This window comes from Protopterus annectens, chromosome 3.part0 (genome assembly GCF_019279795.1).
Source record: "Protopterus annectens isolate FY-2018-M chromosome 3.part0, PAN1.0, whole genome shotgun sequence".
In the NCBI taxonomy this organism is placed as follows: Eukaryota; Metazoa; Chordata; order Ceratodontiformes; family Protopteridae; genus Protopterus; species Protopterus annectens.
In genome coordinates this window covers 1849861404-1849881491 of record NC_056731.1, presented here as the reverse complement: position 1 = coordinate 1849881491, position 20088 = coordinate 1849861404, and the positions used below count along the sequence as shown (strand labels likewise).

The following is a 20088-nucleotide window of genomic DNA, read 5'->3' as shown; positions in this document are numbered from 1 at the left end:
TACCGGTTTCAAGCCCTACCCTTTGGTCTCACCACAGCCCCCAGGGTGTTTACCAAAGTGATGGCAGTTGTAGTGGCTCACCTGAGGCTTCAGGGCATTCAAGTCTATCTCTACCTGGACAATTGGCTCCTCACTGCTCCCACCAGGCGTCTACTTTACCAAACCAGGGATTATGTCCTGACACTTGCCCTGCATTTGGGGATCACAATCAATACATCCAAATCTCTCCTAGATCCTGTATAGGTAATAGACTACATTGATGCCAGGATAGATACTCTTCAGTGCAAAATATTCCTGACCTTGGAGAGAGTTCAAAGCCTGAGGATGCATGTCTCCTTGATCTACCATTCTTGTCTTCCAATGGCGGAATTGGTGTTGAGGCCCCTAGGCTCAATGGCGGCGACCATAACTCTTTTTCCGTGTGCTCGGTTACACATGTGGATTCTTCAGTGGACCCTAGCGGTTCAGTGGTCTCTGTTGGAACTGCCATTGACTTATCCTATTCAACTCAAGTGTGTCGGTCATCCCTCATATGGTGGATGAGCTCTCCAGATATTTTGGAGGGACGACCCTTTGTTCCAGCCCTGGCCCAAACCACAGTGACCATGGATGCCTCCCAACTCGGCATTGTTCGGGCAGGACAGTCCAAGGCCAGTGGTCCCCCATAGAGACCAGCTTGCATATCAGTGTCCTAGAGATGAGGGCGGTCTTTCTAGCGTTACAGGCCTTTCATGCCTTTCTTTCTCTGGGGACGATTGCTATTCAGTTGGACAACATGTCAGTAGTCTGATATATCAACAAACAGGGAGGGACCAGATCCTACCCCCTTTGTCATGAGGCCATGAGAGGTTGGGAATGGGCGATCTCCACCGATCGCTTTCTCATCGCAATGCACATTCCGGGATGGTCCAACATTCTAGCGGACAGGCTAAGTCAGACCATTCTGATGGCTTATGAGTGGTCTCTGAATCTGTCAGTAGCGGAACAGATCTTCAGTGAGTGGGGTCAACCTTGCTGCGATCTCTTCACATCTCCTTCCAAAGGGAAGTGCATCAACGTTTTCGCTCTGAAGCCCTGCTGGGGGAGTCTCCCAGAGATGCTCTAGTTCATGTTTGGCCTCCTGGTCTTCTGTATGCTTACCCACCAGTACCTCTCATTCCGAGGTTTCTGCAGAAAGTTCGTCAACTTGGGAGCAAAGTGATCCTCATTGCCCCATTCTGACCTTGCCAGGTATGGTTTCCCTTCCTTTGGTATCACCTTCTGGCTCCACCTTGGATCCTAGATCCCATTCAGGATTTTATTTTACACCCTTCGAGGTTGCCTCATCTGAGTATGGACAGCCTGAAGCTCACGGCTTGGCTGCTCCAGTTCCCATAATTGCTAGGACTCCTGGACTATCCTCCTCAGTTAGATCTATTTTGGTAGCTGCTCATAAGTCTTCGACCAGAAAGGTTTATCGCAGCAAGTAGAAACGTTTTTCTTTCTGGGCCTCTCAAAGGAGTTTAGACCCTTTCACAACCCCTATTTCCACTTTTATTGATTTTCTAGCTGATATTTTCCAGCATGTTGTTATATCTTCTACTGTCAAAGTTCAGTTGTCTGCCATTTCTCATTTCCATGTGGGTGAGAATTCTGCCTCCTTAGCATCTTCTGTGTTAAGCCTTTATCAAAGGCACCTTTTTGTTACGCCCCCCCCCCCCCCCCCGGTCAAAGATCTGGTTCCCCCGTGGGACCTTAATGTGATGCTTCAAGCTTTGGTCGCTCCACCTTTCGAGCCTGCCGCAACTGCAGATCTAAAATTTTTATCTTGGAAAACAGCTTTTCTGCTGGCTATTACCTCCGCAAGAAGGGTTTCAGAGTTACAGGCCTTGTCCATCAAAATTCCTCACATGATTTTTCATAAAGACAGAGTTTCCCTTCAAACCAATCCATCCTTTCTTCCTAAGGTGGCATCACCAATCAATATCAGACTATTAATTTGCCTGTGTTTTATCCTAATTTTATGAACAAGATGGAATACAAACTCTACATGTTGGATGTTCATAGACAGTTACGATTCTGTTTACACAGGACACGAAATTTCCGTAAATCTGATCAGTTGTTTGTTTCTTTCTATAAACCCTTTTTGGGGAACCTATCTCCAAGGTCACTGTAGCTAGATGGATTTCTTCATGCATCCTGCAGGTCTATAAGGACAGAGGCATGTCTCCTCCAGGTCAGGTAAAGCTCATTCCACTAGGTCCATGGCTACGTCTGCGGCCTTTTGTTCTAGAGTGTTTTTGGATGATATTTGTTCTGCAGCTACCTGGTCCTCATCTCATGCATTTATTTCTCATTACAAATTGGATTTGACTTCCAGAAGGAGAGCATCCTTTGGTTCTGCGGTGCTCCGAAATATCCTTCCATGAGGGCCTCTCAGGAGTTTAGTAGCTGGGGATTCTGTCCCACAGTTTGAAGATCAAATGAAGTAAACTACTTCAGATAAAGAAGTTATGTACTCACCATAACGTTCCATCTGAGTAGTTGTACTTCATTTGTCTTCAACCGTCCCTCCCTCCTTCCCCCGGAGCCTAGGGGCTGCAGTATAAGTTACAAGTATATTTATCAGGTCGGGTTCTCAGTATAAGTTCAGCAAAGTCGATCTGGGGATGGAAGGCAGTGAAGGTGGATTATGGATAAGGGGAGGAGTCTGGAGCTTGGAGCGGATGCTAGCAAAAGTTGCCGGCTCAGATCCAATACGGATCCGTAACCCACAGATTGAAGACAAATGAAGTACAATTACTCAGATGGAACGTTATGGTGAGTACATAACTTCTTTTTTATGATAATGTGTCATTCAGCAGCAGTAAGTGAAAAACAGTGTGATTCTGTCTCCCTTCACAAGACTAATTTATTTGTAAATGAGCATTGTTTTATATTAGTTCAGCTTAGCTAACAGATAGAATTGTATTCTAGCCTCTTTTAGGTGTATTGCTTACTTTGTTGCCTTGCTTAAGAGGATAATCCCAGAAATACCTCTGCTGAGTTAATTCCTTGTAAATGAATGGAGTCAGGAGAAAGTGAGAGTGAGCGCAGGGTGGGGGAGTTTGAGTAACTGAAAGAATAAGTAAAATCAAGTTAATTCCATCAGAACTGTATTTGCAAGTAAATACTCTTTAATTATTTTTCACAGAAGTACCTATCCGGTTCATAAAGAAACTGGAAGCTGTCAGTGCTGAAGTTGGCAAGTCTATTTCCTTAACTTGTGAATTGAATTTGGCAAAGGGCAATGTCCTGTGGTACAGAAATGTAAAGGAGATCAAACCCAGTAAAAGGTTTAGGATCTCTACTGATGGTCCTAAGCGCATTCTGACCATCTCGGATATAACAGCTGAGGATGAAGGGGAGTATTGCTGTGAGTCCAAGGATGACAAAACAAGCACAAAAGTTACTACTGTAGGTAAGTTTTGTGTACTGATTTTTTTTTCTGTTTTGAATACTTGGTATATACCTTTACGTTAAACTTCTTCAGATTAAATGGCACTTAAAACTATTGACAGAAAATAATATCTGACTGATGTGATAAGTGATAGCCTTGAGGCAGGAGATTACTTAATCATCTTTAACTCACTCTACTGTAATTAGCTTGCATAGTGGGAGAAGGGTTGTGCTTAAATTGCCAATGACTGTTTTAATTTTGATGGTCATAAAAAAAAATTAAATATGTGTTTTTTTAATGCATTAAGTAATGACCACTCACTGGTGCTGCTAGTCTTAGATGTGCATTGTGTGCTTTCCTATGAAACTGAAGTCTGAGTCAGCTCACTCATCCAGCAGTGTCCAAAGGTTATCTTATTGCTATCTTGCAACAAGAAAACAGGGTAAGGATTGTTATTGCTGTTACACAACAAGGAGCAGAGCATCTTTTTTTTTTAAATACAGCTTCCAGCTGGTTCATTTCACTGCTTACAATAACAGAAGATTTCCAACAGATTTACTGTCATACTGACACATTGCATAGGTGCATTGAGTCATTTTAGAGATAAGTTACAGTTTCTGTCATGGACAGTGTAACTTTCTAAAATGGTGCCCATTTATTTTAATAGGTTGTTCACATATTCATAACAAATTTGGTTTGTGTTCTCCCTCTGCACACGGAGGGATTAGAGGTGGCTTTATTAATTTATATATATATATATATATATATATATATATATATATATATATATGTGTGTGTGTGTGTGTGTGTGTGTGTGTATGTGTGTGTGTGTGTGTGTGTGTATGTGTATATATATATATATATATATATATATATATATATATATTTAGCTATTTATATGTGTATATTTATATATATATATATATATATATATATATATATATATTATATATATATATACACAGCTGCCTGTGATCTGTCAATGTTCCGTGCAGTTGGTCTTCTGGAGTTTCGGGTTTTTCGCCTGCCTTTTTAAAGTAGGGTAAGTGGGATTTCGGTCTACTGAAGTAGACCCATATATATATATATATATATATATATATATATATATATATATATATATATATATATACACACACACACACACACACACACACACACACACACACACACAACACGCACACATATGAATTGCTCGAAGTTTCAAAATTTCAAACTGCAAATGATTGAGATAATAAGGTCAAAGTTTTGAAACTTCTAAAATTTTGAATGGAGATTGCTGTACAGTGAAGAATGGGAAATTACTGTTTTCCTCATTGTAGTGCAATCTCGGAGTTTATATATTTATTTAGCAAGTGGTGTGGAGGTTGTGGGAGGGGGTAAGCCCCCCTGTGAAAATATAAAATAAAAAATGTTTATTTTTTATTTTTTTTATTACAATTTCGAAGTTTCAAAACATTTACAGTTCGAAGTTTCAAAACCATTTATAGTTCGAAGCTTGAAATTTTGATATTGTAATGTAGATCATCTATATATATATATATATATATATATATATATATATATATAGATGTGTGTGTGTGTGTGTGTGTGTATATAGATAGATACAGATAGACTGATAGAGACATATATACATATATGTGTACAGATAGAAGATATATAGCTATATAGATATATATAAATATATTAGCACATCTTTTTTGTCATTGTAGGAAAAAAACAATATTGCACTACTAAAACCCTGTGGTTGCTGCAGCAGACCAACTGTTAATAACATTGTTCACTGATGTGTTCACACATGACACTGTATAGCATGCATTTTTGCTTTCAGCAGAGCAGATTACCAGTAACAAGGAGAGAAATCACCATTAACAGGGGAAGGAGATTCAAACAACCAGTAGATGGTGTTTTACATGTGCTGGGCATTGCTTTTTATCACATTGTTGCTATTTTCTTTTCTACACTGTGCTCCCAGATGCATTGTGGCAGAGGTGGTGGTGGGGTAGTGGACAGCATTTGAAGAAACAAGGCAAGTGTGACCATGGGAATGTAGTAAATATTTTGGGAAAGCTCTGGGTAAACTCGTGTGAGCAGCCAAGAGAAAAATTTTTTTTAAACATCTTTAGTAAAGTTTTAAACTTTAAACATTTTAAACTGCAACATGAGTTCATGTACATTAATAGAAAAAAAAATAATAACAATGTCCATTATTATTGTCATGTATGCTTTCTTTTTAACAATTTTCATTCAGTCCAACTTTACATAAATTGTTAAATTCTTGCCTTTCCTTAAATCTCACTGTTCCTGTTGAACATTATTTTGCATGTATTGCTCCCACAAATTCAAGTTATTTCCGTGAAATTTGCTTATTGATTCCACTTCCAGTTCTTTTAACTCCTTTACAATGTTGAGAACTTATGTTAAGTCTGATATAGATTTTGATTTGCATTTTCTAGTAATTGCTTTTTTGTCAGCCAGTACTATTAAACATAGTAAAGCTTTACTATGTCTAGACAATTCAGATCCTGTATACCAGCTCAAAAGAATCATTTTCTCAATTACTACCAGTTGTTTCTTCAACATTTCTGGCAAAACACTATGTAAGGAGTTTTTAAAAGCTACCAGTTGATTAAATCCTAAAAACATGTTCCCAACTACCTCTGCCATCCCCTTCACATCTCCATTGTTTGCAGTCTTCTTGAGTAAAAATCCTCAGACATCTACTTGGAGTATAAAAATATTTGTGCAAACACTTCCATGCAAAAATCCTTAACCTTTTGAACTGTGTTGCCTACTTAGGAGCTCTATACATTTCTTCCCATTGTTCCTTTGTAAATTGGCTTCCTATCCCGGTTCTTCATATTGATTCTTATAGTTAATATGTAGTATTTTACATACATTGCTGGCTATTCCTTTTAAACAGCATCTTCTATTCTGGACTCTGTACCAGGGATGAGTTTTCACTTGGAAGTTCCCATCCCATTTTCTTTGTCTGTATTTTATATTCAATGTCTGATAGTGGAGGAAGTTTCTAACCTGCAGACCAAACTCCTTGGCTTCATCCCACTATATTACCTTTCCATCCCATGTTATATGCTCTCAGTATATTAGTTCCATTCCTGATTTATTCCAGTGAAATCCACCCTTCTGTTGACTATACTCTGTACCCCTAATTACTTGGTAAAAGTCTATGGTTGTTACTATTCTTCTTAAAGACTTGCATTCAATATCCTAGTTTGTCTGTATCTCTTGAACCACCCCTCCCAAGTTTCATCTACATCCTTTACTCCATTAATTTGTTATCGTCTGCTTCAGTTATGTACTGTATATCAGCCTTAAAGTACCCCTTAAATATGATAATCCTAAACCACCCTTATTCTACAGGAACACTCAACTTTTCTCACATAACTATTGCCCTCTTCCCCTCTCAAATAAAATTCTTCAACCCTGTATTAATTGTCATCCTCAACTTCTCCTCTGGTTGACTAAAGGGACTAAAGCATTTCTACTGCTTGTATATTATTTTGTACTTACTAAATCCAGAAAATGAGACTTTGGTGTTGGGGAGCATTTTGATACACTTTCGGGTCTTTTGGAGATATTAAATAAATTAAGATAATATAAAAAACTATAGTGATAAACTACATATCCATGCATTCATTGGTTCAACAATACCCATATGTTTGGGTTACTATGAGTAAGTATATAGGTGTATAGATTAAAAACAATTCTTTTTTGTTAGCTTAAGATGTGGGAGAAGAGAATAAACAGAGGATAATACAAAAACCCAGTTTCTGAATTTGTAAATTGATTTCTGTTTATTCTTTCCCACATCTCCTAAGTAGGAAAGTGCCCATTTAAAACTTAATTTATTTTCACTGAACTGCTTACCAATATCCCTTCAAAACTTAATTTCATTGTACATTTTGATTTCTCAAAAAGTACACTGTTCAGACCTCTCTTGATTAATTGCTTGCACCAGCAGGCTGCTTGCTTTCAACTAAAATCAGAAGCAAATATGGAAAATCAGCAGATGCAACAAATAACTACCATTTCCATGTTTTTTTAATTTTATTTTGTTTTTCAAGTTTTTTTTTTTTTTGCTAAAAATATGTATATAGCTTACACTGAGAACATTATTGTAGGCATCCAGCTCTGTAAAGCATGGGGAAATTGTGTTTAATTCTGTATATAATCAGTATAATTTTACACCCAAGCAGCCCAAAATCACTACGTTATGTTACCTATAACTTGCTTTTTTCCAACTTTTTTATCTTGCTACAGTGCAAAGCCTGGTCATATTACAACTAAGAAACAGTACTTTTTCACTATAACATCACTAGCATATTCTACTGTCATTGATAAAACTCTTTCACCTCACATTTAAAATATCTCTGACTGCATCTTATACAGAACGTCTTCATAAAATCACATTTACATCATGTATTTTTATACAACTATTAGTAAGAAAAAAATGTTTTTCTTACATTTACTTTCTTAGTCCATTCAGTGTCCTTCTAAACATTAAAGACAAAGTTTTGTTTATGCTTTAAAGTATTCTCACCAGTTTAATACAGTCAGATTTCCAGTCTTCAGCAACTTCTTGCAGAAGCACAGCTTACACGTCTAATCTCTATATAATGGGATTGATGCCCTACAGTTTTTTTTCCAGTTGTATAATTATTTTACCTTGTTTTTGGTCTTCATCTTAATCTCAAAACAGTGTAAGAAACTTCTCTGTGTGGAAAATCTTCAGTCCATATATCTCTAGTTAATCATTGTATATTAATTCGATCAGACAATAGCAGTAGAAGTAGAGAACTTAAACTCGTCTTAAGTAAAAAAAAAAAAATTAAAAATATATAATTTGAAATATTGTACATAATTACTAAGTATTCATAAGTAATCCAAGCAAGGTAGGCAGTCTGTTTCCAGTCGAAAATCCTTTATTAAATACACATACAAGCGATCCAAATAAAACAAAAACAGAGTAATAGTTTCCTCACAAGCTTTCTAAACATATATATATATATATATATATATATATATATATATATATATATATATATACTTTGTATCAGGCAAGGGAGTGGTTTATTGTGCTGTAAAACAGCGTTATTAGTTGTTGTTGTGTCTTTCGGCTTTTCCCGGTTAGAAAGCTTGTGAGGAAACTATTACTCTATTTTGCTTTACTTGGATTTCTTATCTGTGTACTTAATAAAGGCTTTTCGACTGGAAACAGACTGCCTGCCTTGCTTGGATTACTTTTGAATACTTAGTAATTATGTACAGTATTTCAAATTATATATTTTTTATTATTTTTTTGACTTAAGATGAGTTTAAGTTGTCTACTTCTACTACTATTGTGTGATCTGATTAATATACAGTGATTAACTAGAGATTTATGGACTGAAAATTTCCAACACAGAGAAGTTTCTTAAACTGTTTATTTTTGAACCCACTATAATTTTTAGTGGGTTGTTTTGAGACTTCGGGGATACCACAGAGATTGCTTGTTTTTTTTTTTTTTTTGTTTTTTTTTTTTTTTTGTTGATCATCTTAATCTCCTAACACAAGTCTCCAGTTTGAATCCACAATAGTCCTGAATGTTCATCATGTTGATCTCTGTTGCAGTAGCCTTAGCTATATGGTTTATATCCTGCCAAGGATATGAGCCAACCAGCTTCCAAAGCTTCAGCACACCTTCCACACACCCAAACTCTGAAGCAGCTCAAGCTGAGTGGAATGAAAGACACGTTTGGGTGCTAAGTCCTTTAGACTTTTACTGTCACCAAAGAGTGTGCTTCTATGAGGCTTTTTGAGGATTGACGATCAACTTGTGCTTTTCTTTGCCAGGCACATTATCTTCTTTTGGGGAAAGAAAGCCTTCCAATTCTAAATTTTATTGATGTTTTATTACTTTTCTCTTCAGGAAAGTTCTTTTTAAGGTAGAAATGTTGTGTTTTAAGGGACTGTATTGAGATGGTAGTGTACATGTAAAAGGAGCACTTTTTTTTCTCTCCGTTTCAAAGGAGTGTAAACTAATTGAAAACTTAATTTTCTGTGGAGAACTAGTGGATGGGTGGGCGTTCGAAAGACGTGTAAATGGGCATGCCTTCGTTGAAGGTTGAATGTCGGGCTGGCACCTAGACGTTTGTCAAAATCTACTGCCAATCATTAGTGGACCGAAGTTCTGCTGTGGCGACCCCTAACCGGGAAAAGCCAAAAGACAACAACAACAACTAGTATTTATTTTTCCTTTGTGAGGATGACTTAGTTTTATAAAATGCTTTTTACTATGTCTTTTTCTGTAAAAAAGTAGCCTTTGTGAACCAGTAGTTTTGCCAACAATTGCTGCATGTCTTCCCTGGGAAAGAGGCACCATTTTCAGCTTGATCATTGAACAGACTGTGGCCCCACAGTCGTTTCTTCCAGCCACAAAAAGAAAAAGTTAAGCCAACAGCCTTTGGCACCACAACAGGCTAGCTATTTTCCTCAGACGCAGGTGGATGATTCTGATGTGGCTATTTGTTGTACCTCAGACCACTCATCTTTTTCCCCTGGAACTCTATGGTGTAGCATCTACAGTCACTATGACTGGGGGTTGCCATATCCTCTGCAGTTGTTGGAGTTCTCACAGTGGGCAAGGAGAGCCACTCTTGTCTTTCCTTAAGGAGGGAACAGGGAAGGTTATCCTGTTGTGTCAGAATGTTGTGTCCATCCCTGGGAAGCAGCTATTGCCATTAGTGACACAGCTGGCTCCATTTTGCTTGTCAAAAAGAAACAGAAAACCAAACGTGTACCTACCGCTCCTCAAATTTCTGTGGATAGGAGTAGTTTACCTGGCCTGGCTCAGGATATAATTCAGGATATTGCTCCTTCTTGTTGAATAGTTTCTGGTAAAGGAAGGAGAGATCTTTTACTAAAGAGATTCAGGATTCTGAATGTGAACAGGACGATGCAGGGATAGATGCAGTTTTTTTTCATCAGATTTGTGATTCAGACTTATAGGAGATCTCAGTGTCTAATTCTGCTTGCAGGGATTTTCTCTTTCTGTAAGACTTTTCCTAGAATGTGCCAGTGTTTTCAGTGTGAGAACACTAAGGTTTCCTCCCTCAGAAAATACTATGAGTTGCTACAGAAGGATTTTCCAGAACCCACATCCATTCCTCCTTTTTGTCAGCTTTAGAAGATATGTGTGTTACTGCCTGTAATTTTCCTGATAGTCAGCCAGCTGCCCCTAAAATTCCAGGTAAGATGTATAAAGTTGCTCAGTCTTTTAAATTTTATAGAATGTTCCCAAATCTGACCCAGCAGCTGTAGCTTTTGTTGAAACCACTGCTGCTAAGCACTTAGCTAATTCAATTCATACTGTTTTGGATAAGGATGGGAAAATTATTGATAGGTGTGGGAAACTTTGTTTTTCAAAATTTTGAATTGTCAGGCTCATATGTTAGAGTTTGCTATGACAAATTGTGAAAGTATGAGGAATGCTTTATCTACATTTTCTTCTTGTAAGGGAAAAGTCTGCTTTAAATAACTTAGTTTCTTCTATTGCGCAGGTCATTACTCATTGTTTTCAGTGTGTATATGACCCTGTTGATAGTTCTTCAAGGCCTATGGCCACAGGCAGTGTTTTAAGGAGGTTTGCATGGCTGCATTCTCAGACCTTTCCAGATGATGTAAAAATGAGATTTTAAATTTTCCCTTGGCTAGAGGTTTAGTGTCCCCCCCCCCACCTCCTGCAGTGGTGATCAGAAGTGTGATGGAAGGGGCATGCTGATCCAGGGAATCTATTTTTTTTCAGCCCTTGCTTTCCACATTTTACAAAAGATTTTTCTATCTCCTCATTCAGTTTTGGCAAAAACAAAGTGAACAGTCTCAATAAATTTAGGGAAACAGATGTTTAAGAAGAAATCGCAAGGGGGTTCCAAAAAAAAGTCTCAAACCCCCCAAAACATAGACAGTCTGGTGAGTCTGAATGACTGTTCAAGAGACCTCGTGACCCCTACCACCTTGGCCCCTTTTTCTTCCAGAAAGTCTAAATCTCCATTTTCTTTCTCTGACAACAGATTGTCAGTCCAATTGATTTTGTAGAACATTCATCAAGGTTTCAGATTGCAATGAGAGGGATTTAAAACTTTTCAGGGGTCATTCCTTTCCCCCCAGATCAGATTCTTTTTTTCCACCCATCCTTCATATCTCTGTTTATTCAGACTTCAGGCATTTCTTTTTCATCTTTTTTAAAGAAACACCTTTATTGAATTATCACTTGACACAGGCAAACACACACACACACACACACACACACACACACACACACACACACACACACACACACACATACATATATAGATAGATAGATAGATATACACACAATAATCCAGATATTGTTATATACAATATAGTTAATCCAACATTACATAAACTGTTCAGTTCCTGCCTTGTCTTAAAATTAATTCTTCTTCTAAAGCATTTTCCTCATTTATTATACCTGCACTTTCCATTTTTTTATTTAATTTACTCCTACTCTTTTCTAAAGATCCTACTTCCTGTTATCCTGTCTCTGTTACAGTATTCTTTACTTCATATTTAGTGGGTTTAGACTTTGATTTCCATTTTCTAGTAATTGCTTTTTGTTGGCAGCCATTAGAATTAAACTTAACAAGGACTTACTATGACTAGGCAATTCAGATCCTGTATCTGTAATTTTACTCATCCCTAATGGCAGAATCTCCTTTCTCCATCCCTCTGTTGACTTAGTTCTTAGTATACTTTCTGCTACTTTATGAATATAATATTCTGTATGACTGTTATTCTCTGTAAAGATCTGCATCCAAAATCCCAGTCTTTACTTATTTCTTAAATTGCCCCCTGCCTTGTCAGCATCCCTTTCCACTTTCAATTGCTTTCTGTTTGTGTGGCTAAATATCCATTCAAATCATGTAATACTAAATTCCTGGATGTCCTTCAAGAATGCAACTGCAGTCATAACATATGGGTTGTCCTGCCTCAGGCAGCCCTCGGTCGGCCGGATTCCAAAGTCTGGGTCCGACGTCGGCTAATGTCGCATTTCTTGCCGACGTCAGAGCGGCCGGAGTATATAAGCATCAGCCGACGCCATTTTCTTCAGTCTTTCTTGCCACGCGGTGCCCGAAGCAGAAGCAGTTCGCAAGTGCCGGTCGGTCAGCTCCTGTATTCTTCGAATCCGAAGTCATCAAAAAAGCTAAGTACCCCGTTGGGGACCTTTTCTTGCCTCAGCCGATGTCAGAAATTACTGAAAAAGTTAATAATTGTCTGTCTTGTGGTAAACAAATACCTCATAAGGATTTCCACTCTTACTGTCTACCTTGCCTTGGCCCAGACCACGACGTCTCGGCCTGTGTCGCCTGTGCTTGCTTCAATAAGCGCACTCTCAGGCGCCGGGCGGAGTTCGCTGAAGACTTTTTCGGCGAAAAATTTGCTTATACAATGCCGTCGGAACTTCCGACATCGCAAACTCCCAAGAAACGAAAAGACCGGGACCGACATCCTCGGCCCGCGTCTACCACCGACTCCATGCCAAAACCTACCGCGAGTGCTCCGGTTCCCCCTGAGATGGCTATTCCACCGCTCCGAACCAAAGACACCGCAATACCGACGACTCCGATACCAGATACTACTCCGACGCCAGTTATAGATTTTCCTCCGGATACTGAAACCGAGGAAATGCCCGAGACCATTGCTGTAGATAAGGTCACTCCTGCACGTGGAGCTACCAGGCCTCCTATGGCCATGTCTATTAAGGCCTACACTCGGGCTAAGGCAGCCAGCAAGACCAAGCACCTTACAGCTAAAGCCTTACCTCAACCTACTCCTGAGACACAAATCATGTCTATGGCCGCAGACTTAATTTCCATGATTAGAGGTTCACAGCCCCATCCAGAGAGAGGATCCCAGCCTCCTTTTGATAAGAGGCCCCGGGTTGAACCCTCTGACCCTATCCCTTCAGATGAAGATTCTGAGGACTCTGTCCACTCCGATGGCCAGGAAGAGCTCTTCCAGACCTATGAGGACTCAGATGCAGAGGATTCCATCCCCTCGGCCTCCCCTCCTGAGGATATTTCTTTTGGGGAAGTTCTGCATACCATGAGGGAACATTTCAAGTGGCAAGGCCAGGAATATTCTGATTCCAGAAAGCGCCTTCGAACCTTCCTTAAAAAGCCCCAGCACAGGCCCTTAGCTATTCCTCCTGTGCTTGATGTTTTAGATGATCTATATTGTGACTCCAGTGTTACCCCTGATTCTCTTCCTCCTGCTCCAGCCAAGCCAGACAGATATTACAGGGTCCCAGAAACACATTCCCATTTGTTCAGGGCCCATACTGTCGATTTAGAAACTATTTCTCAGGGACCTAAAGGTGTTTCAGCTTCCACCTCTAAGAATCCCTTGCCTTCCAACAGGGAAGCTAGGTCATTAGAGAGATGGGGGTAAAAGGTTTACACCTCCACTACTTTATCTATGAGAGCTTTGAATTGCCTCTTTCATATGTTACAATATCAGGATTACCTGTTAGATGATTTACAGAAAACATTGGCCTCTCCTGATCCTTTAGACAGGAAGTCTTTGCAGGAAGCTGTACATAATTCTCAGCAAGTCAGCAATCACTTTCTGCAGTGTGGATATGATGCATTGGAAGCTTCATGTAGGGCAGCTATGACAGGGGCAGTCATTCGTAGACATGCATGGTTAAAAGAACAACCTCTACCAGATCATGTTAAGGCAAAACTTCTGGATGCACCCTTGGAAAAGAACAAGCTTTTTGGTGCTAATGCTAAAGATGTGTTAAAATCCATCGAGGAAAAAGCAAAATCAGTTCAGACGGTCAAAGATTTCCTCCAGGTTCAGCCCCCCAGATTCAGCAGGAATTGGCCTTCAAAAAACTGGTCCTTTCCTAATCCTGAAAAATTTCAAAGGGGTAAAAACAGGCGTGGCCGAGGAAGAGGACAATACAGAGGTCCTTACAGGGGACGACAATGGCAGTCACCAAACCAAAGAAGTGACACGGGGGTCTCCCCTGCCCCACAGGCACAATCTCAATGACTTTCCTCTAAGTCCGCCGACCAAGGAGCAAGTAGAAGCTCCCTTGGGCAGAAAATGATCTCTGTTTTCAGACAATTGGCACAGATTGACAAAAGACAAATGGATTTTGGACATTATAGACCAAGGTTACAGGTTCCATTTTCATACCTTACCAAGAAAACAAGGCATGCCAAACCTACCACAAAACCAGAGAGCAGAGGCTATCAAGCAAATTTCTCTGCTTGCTCAGATAAAAGCAATAGAAAGAATACCACAACAAGAACAAGGCCAGGGGTTTTACTCAAGACTGTTCCTTGTTCCAAGAAAAGAAACTCAATGGAGACCAATACTGGATTTGTCCGCATTAAACAATTTTCTCATAGTACCAAAGTTCAAAATGCTGACTCTACAGCAACTCCTTCCCATGCTGGGCAAGGGGTCTTGGCTGATTACTCTGGACCTCAAGGAGGCATACCTGCATGTCCCTATCAGACACAGCTGCAGAAGATACCTCAGATTTCTTGCAGGGCCAGAGCATTATCAATTCTCAGCATTGCCATTTGGCTTATCTACTGCGCCCAGAGTATTCACAAAATGCCTGGCTTCAGTAATTGCTCATTGCAGGCTCCAGGCGATCCAAATTTACCCGTACCTGGACGACTGCCTCATACAAGCGGACGACAAATTGATGTTGACAAAAAACTTGAACTATGTCATGCAATTACTATCAGACTCTGGGATACACAGTCAACTTCCAAAAGTCAAGACTTCAACCATCCCAGCAAATAACCTTCTTAGGAGCCAATCTAGACACGGCCTCTCAAATGGCTTACCTGACAGAAGACAAGCAAAAGAAGTTAACTCATTATTTCAAGGGTTTGGCAAAACTCACCCAGATGACTGCAAGGAGATTCCTACAGGTCCTGGGTTACATGGCATCCTGCATTCTACTGGTTCCATTAGCAAGACTACACATGAGAAAGCTTCAATGGTACCTAAAAAGCCTGTGGTCTCAGCACAACAACAACTTAGAGACAATCATACCGCTCATTCCATGCCTACAAAAGGAATTCTTATGGTGGGCCTCGGTAAGCCAGGCAAACACAGGTATGTCATTCAAGAAGCCTCAGATAACACAGACCATGACCACAGACGCCTCAGACCTTGGATGGGGGGCGCACATGAAAGACAGATGTATACAAGGACAATGGTCTCCAAAGGAAACACATCTGCATAGAAACCAAAAGGAAATGCTGGCAGTAATGCATGCCGTCGAGGCCTTTCGACAACAACTTCAGCAAGGCCATTTACTGATATGGACAGACAACACCACTGTGATGTGGTACATAAACAAGCAAGGGGGCACCCATTCCTACCCCCTTTGCAGACTGACAATGAATCTTTGGGAAAAATCACTGAGCCTAAACATACAGTTACAATCCCAGTTTGTTCCAGGCAAAGACAATGTGCTGGCGGACAGCCTAAGCAGGAATTTCACAGATCCACACGAGTGGAGGTTACACCCGAAGATCTTCACACAACTCACCTCGACATGGGGCAAGCCAGAAGTAGACCTATTTGCCTCTCACCTCAACCATCATCTACAAAAATTCTGTTCAAGGACATATCATCCACAAGCTTGGAAAATAGATGCTCTTTCATTCAACTGGAACTTCCTAAAAATCTATGCATTCCCACCTCTGCCACTGATGACCACAGTATTACTAAAGATCAAAGCAGAGAGACCCAAGGGGATCCTAATAGCTCCAGACTGGCCAAGACAACACTGGTACCCACTACTACGGAGCATATGTCACAACAAGAAGTGGGCCCTTCCCCAATGGCCCCTACTTTTGACTCAGCACAACTTCAAAACAGTGCATCCAAACCTTCAGACACTACAGCTAACAGCCTGGGAGATCCCATGAATAACCTCAATCTATCTCTCTCCAAGGAAGTTCAGCGGATACTAACAGAAGCTCGAAGACCATCCACCAGAAAGGTTTACTTAGCAAAATGGAAGAGATTCAGCATTTGGAATACCAGCAAGGGGCATGATGCATCATTACTGAACATCCCACTCATCCTGGAATATTTGGCAGATATGCTTCAGAATGGACTCTCATATTCTGCCATAAAGATACATGCTTCAGCTATTTCAGCTAGATATAACACTGATCCGCCTGTGTTTTCACATTCTCTGCTAAGGCAATTCCTCAGGGGAATCAAGAACATTAAGCCACCAAGAAAGGCTCCAGTGCCAGCTTGGGACCTCAACTTTGTCCTAGAAAAACTGACTCTACCTCCGTTTGAGCCAGCAGCTTCAGTGGACTTACAATTTCTCTCATGGAAGACAGCTTTCCTGTTGGCAATTACCTCAGCAAGAAGGGTTTCAGAACTACAGGCCCTAATGGCAATACCACCGTTCATAACCTTTCACCAAGACAGGGTCTCCTTAAGAACCAACCCTACTTTTATGCCAAAGGTGGTATCTAGGGTTTCTTTAAATCAAGCTATTCATCTGCCTGCTTTCTTCCCCAATCCTGAGAACAAAGGGGAAAGACTGTTACATACCTTGGACATTCACAGACAACTTCGCTACTATCTGGACAGAACCAAGACCAGTAGGAAGTCTGATCAACTTTTTGTAGCTTACGCCCCTGGAGTACAAGGAAAAGCAATTTCAAAACAGACTATTTCAAAATGGATTGGACATTGCATCAGATTTTGTTATTCCTTCCATGGGAAGATTGTTCCAGCCAATGTCAGACCACACTCCACCAGAGCTACAGCCACCTCTACAGCATTCTTAAGAGGGGTGCCTACAAAGGACATTCTAGAAGCTGCTACATGGAGCTCCGTGCATACATTCTCCAAACACTACAATCTCCCTCTATACTCCAGATCCAGAGCAGGCTTTGCTTCGGCAGTCCTGCAGGGTTTGATTGCCACACCATCTCTTTCCTAGAGCATTCCTCCTCCCCCCAGCTAAGCTATGGTATTCTACCCATATGTTATGACTGCAGTTGCATTCTTGAAGGACATAGTACAGTTTTGTACCTACCATAAATGTAGATGTCCGATAGATATGCAACTGCAGTCGGATTTTCCCTCCCTCCATACCCCTCTATGCCTTGGGTCCACTACTATCCCTGTTTCTCTTAGCTGGGGATATCTGTTATGGTGTATCTGTTTATTGCTTACTTATTTGTCTGGAATCCTGTTTTTTGTCTTCCAATTTGATTACAGCCTTCCTTGGAGGGCACCTGGCATCTGGGGCAAGAAACACTGAAGAAAATGGCGTCGGCTGATGCTTATATACTCCGGCCGCTCTGACGTCGGAGAGAAATGCGACATCAGCCGACATCGGACCCAGACTTTGGAATCCGGCCGAACGAGGGCTGCCTGAGGCAGGACAACCCATATGTTATGACTGCAGTTGCATATCTATTGGACATCTACATTTATGGTAGGTACAAAACTGTACTTTCTATTGGAAGGATCAACTTATCCAACTTGACTCTTGCCTTCTTCCTCTCCCAGATAAAATGCTTCAGCTTTATTTAATTCCTATCCACAACTTCTCTTCTGGTTGATAAAAATCTGCCTGACTAGTGTATAAAAGTGAAGGGGCTAAAATATTTTGCTTGTATTTTGCTATCCATATCTATATGCAAGAGCTTCCATTTTCTCAGTTTTTGTATTAACTTTTGTTTAGTCTTCTCGCACATATCCTTAGCTGCCGTAACAAAATCCTTTTTAACTCATACTTTTAAATGCTTCATTTTATCATGTTCCCATAAATATGGGTATTGCTGAACCAATTCATGTGTGGGTACATAGTTTACAGCTATAGCCTTTGTTTATCTTCATTAATGTTATATCCCCTCCAAAAAACTGAACTTTCTCAAAATGTTCCACAATACTGAGATGTCCTGTTTCTGGCTTTATCAAGTACAAAATAATATAATTTTCAGATAAAGCCAACTTTTCTTGGATGCCATAACATGTATATCCTTGGATTTCTGAGTCCCTTATTTTCCTTGCAAATGGTTTTAAATGTAACATAAATAACAAAGGGGAAAGAGGATGCCCCTGCCTGGTTCCTCTCTTCAGACACAACTTATCAGAAAGGAAGCCTCCCACTTTGATTGTTTGCCTCCAATCCCTTATATATCTTCCAAATTATCCTTAATGCTGTGTTAGGAAATTTAAATGCTTATATTGCCCTACTGTTAAAATCCCAACGTAATCTGACAAATGCTTTCTCTGCATCAAGACCCACCAACAGTGACAGTATTTTCTTACTTCCTGCTTCCTTATGGATCATCTTTGTTGTATAAATGTTGTCAAATGTTTGTATCCCCTCCAGAAAACCACATTGATCTATATCTATTCATTTTGTCAGTACCTTTTCCATTATTCTAGCCATTATAGACATAAACACTTTGTAATTATGGTTTAAAATTGAAATGGGTCTAGACTTCCAAGATGCTGCACACTGAGTAACAGCTTAATGTAAGCTCCCCCAGTGTGAAAACAGAAACTCAGAAAAGGAGTCAGTGAATTTTTCGTTTTGGTTAAATTTCAGTTAATGGCTAGTAAGTGCACTGCCTGGATGCCAGCAAAGAAGGCATTTTAAGAAGTGAAAGAAAATCAACCACAAATGGTGAGGACAAAAAAGATTGGCTGGGAATAATCCTGCAGCTGTTCATCAAAAAGCAGTTCAAGCTTCAGTTGTGGTGTCAGCCATAACTTTCAGTAATGTAGAGCAAAAAATAAGTCAAATATGTTTATTGCCGATTAAAATAAACTCAAGAAGAAATGCTTCAAAAAATGGTAGAATTAGAGGACAGAGTATGTAGGGAAAACCTGAGATTTTTAGGTGTACCATAAAAACTAGAAGGAGCAGACTGTATTAATGTTATGAAAACATATGTACAGGCAAGTGGTATGTCACAGCATAATTGTTAATTGAAATGGCACATCTTTTGTATGCTGCAAACCTGTCCATGAGAAAGCAGCAAAGACCTTTATTAGTAAAGCTACAATCCCAGCAGCAGGAATAGTTGATTCTGACGAAATAGTGGCAGAAGAGCAAAGTACTAATAGCTGGAGACAGTAGAGTGTTTCTGGAAAAAGATTACTCACTGTACACCACAGCAGAAGAGGAGCAATTTTATCCCAGCAATCAGGGAATGTTGAGAGGCAGGAGTGAGATTCAAGATGCTGTATCCAGCTCTTTTCAGAATATTTTTTTCATAGAGGATCAAAGTAATTTTTGATGCAGAACAGGCTAAGGAGGAAATACATAACTTTGTAAATAAAAACTGAACTGGCAAACAGAAGGAGCTTTGCTTCTTATCCTTCAGATAATACAGCCAGTGAAATATTTTGTAATGCTCTAAAGGAAAATGTTAGAGAGGCAGACAAAAAACACAGGAATTAACTGGAGTTCAGAGATGGAGACCAACACGAGGAAAACCAGCTACTTGGAAATTACTGAATTAATGTGGGATCATAACAATATGTTTGAACAAGAAAAATTGCAAATATTGGACTTTTTTGACTTTGCTAAGCTTGTAGGGGGCTCCACACCATTTGCCCTA

General features: G+C 39.8%; 1 protein-coding gene across 1 annotated transcript in view; it reads left to right on the top strand.

The window, feature by feature from the left end:
- OBSCN (obscurin, cytoskeletal calmodulin and titin-interacting RhoGEF) overlaps nucleotides 1–20088 on the top strand; it is a 4979884-nt gene that overhangs the window by 1599394 nt on the left and 3360402 nt on the right. The window contains exon 27 of the mRNA XM_044066040.1: nucleotides 3173–3439. Within this exon, the coding sequence (XP_043921975.1) occupies nucleotides 3173–3439 (267 nt within the window). The remainder of the gene's footprint in view (nucleotides 1–3172; nucleotides 3440–20088) is intronic.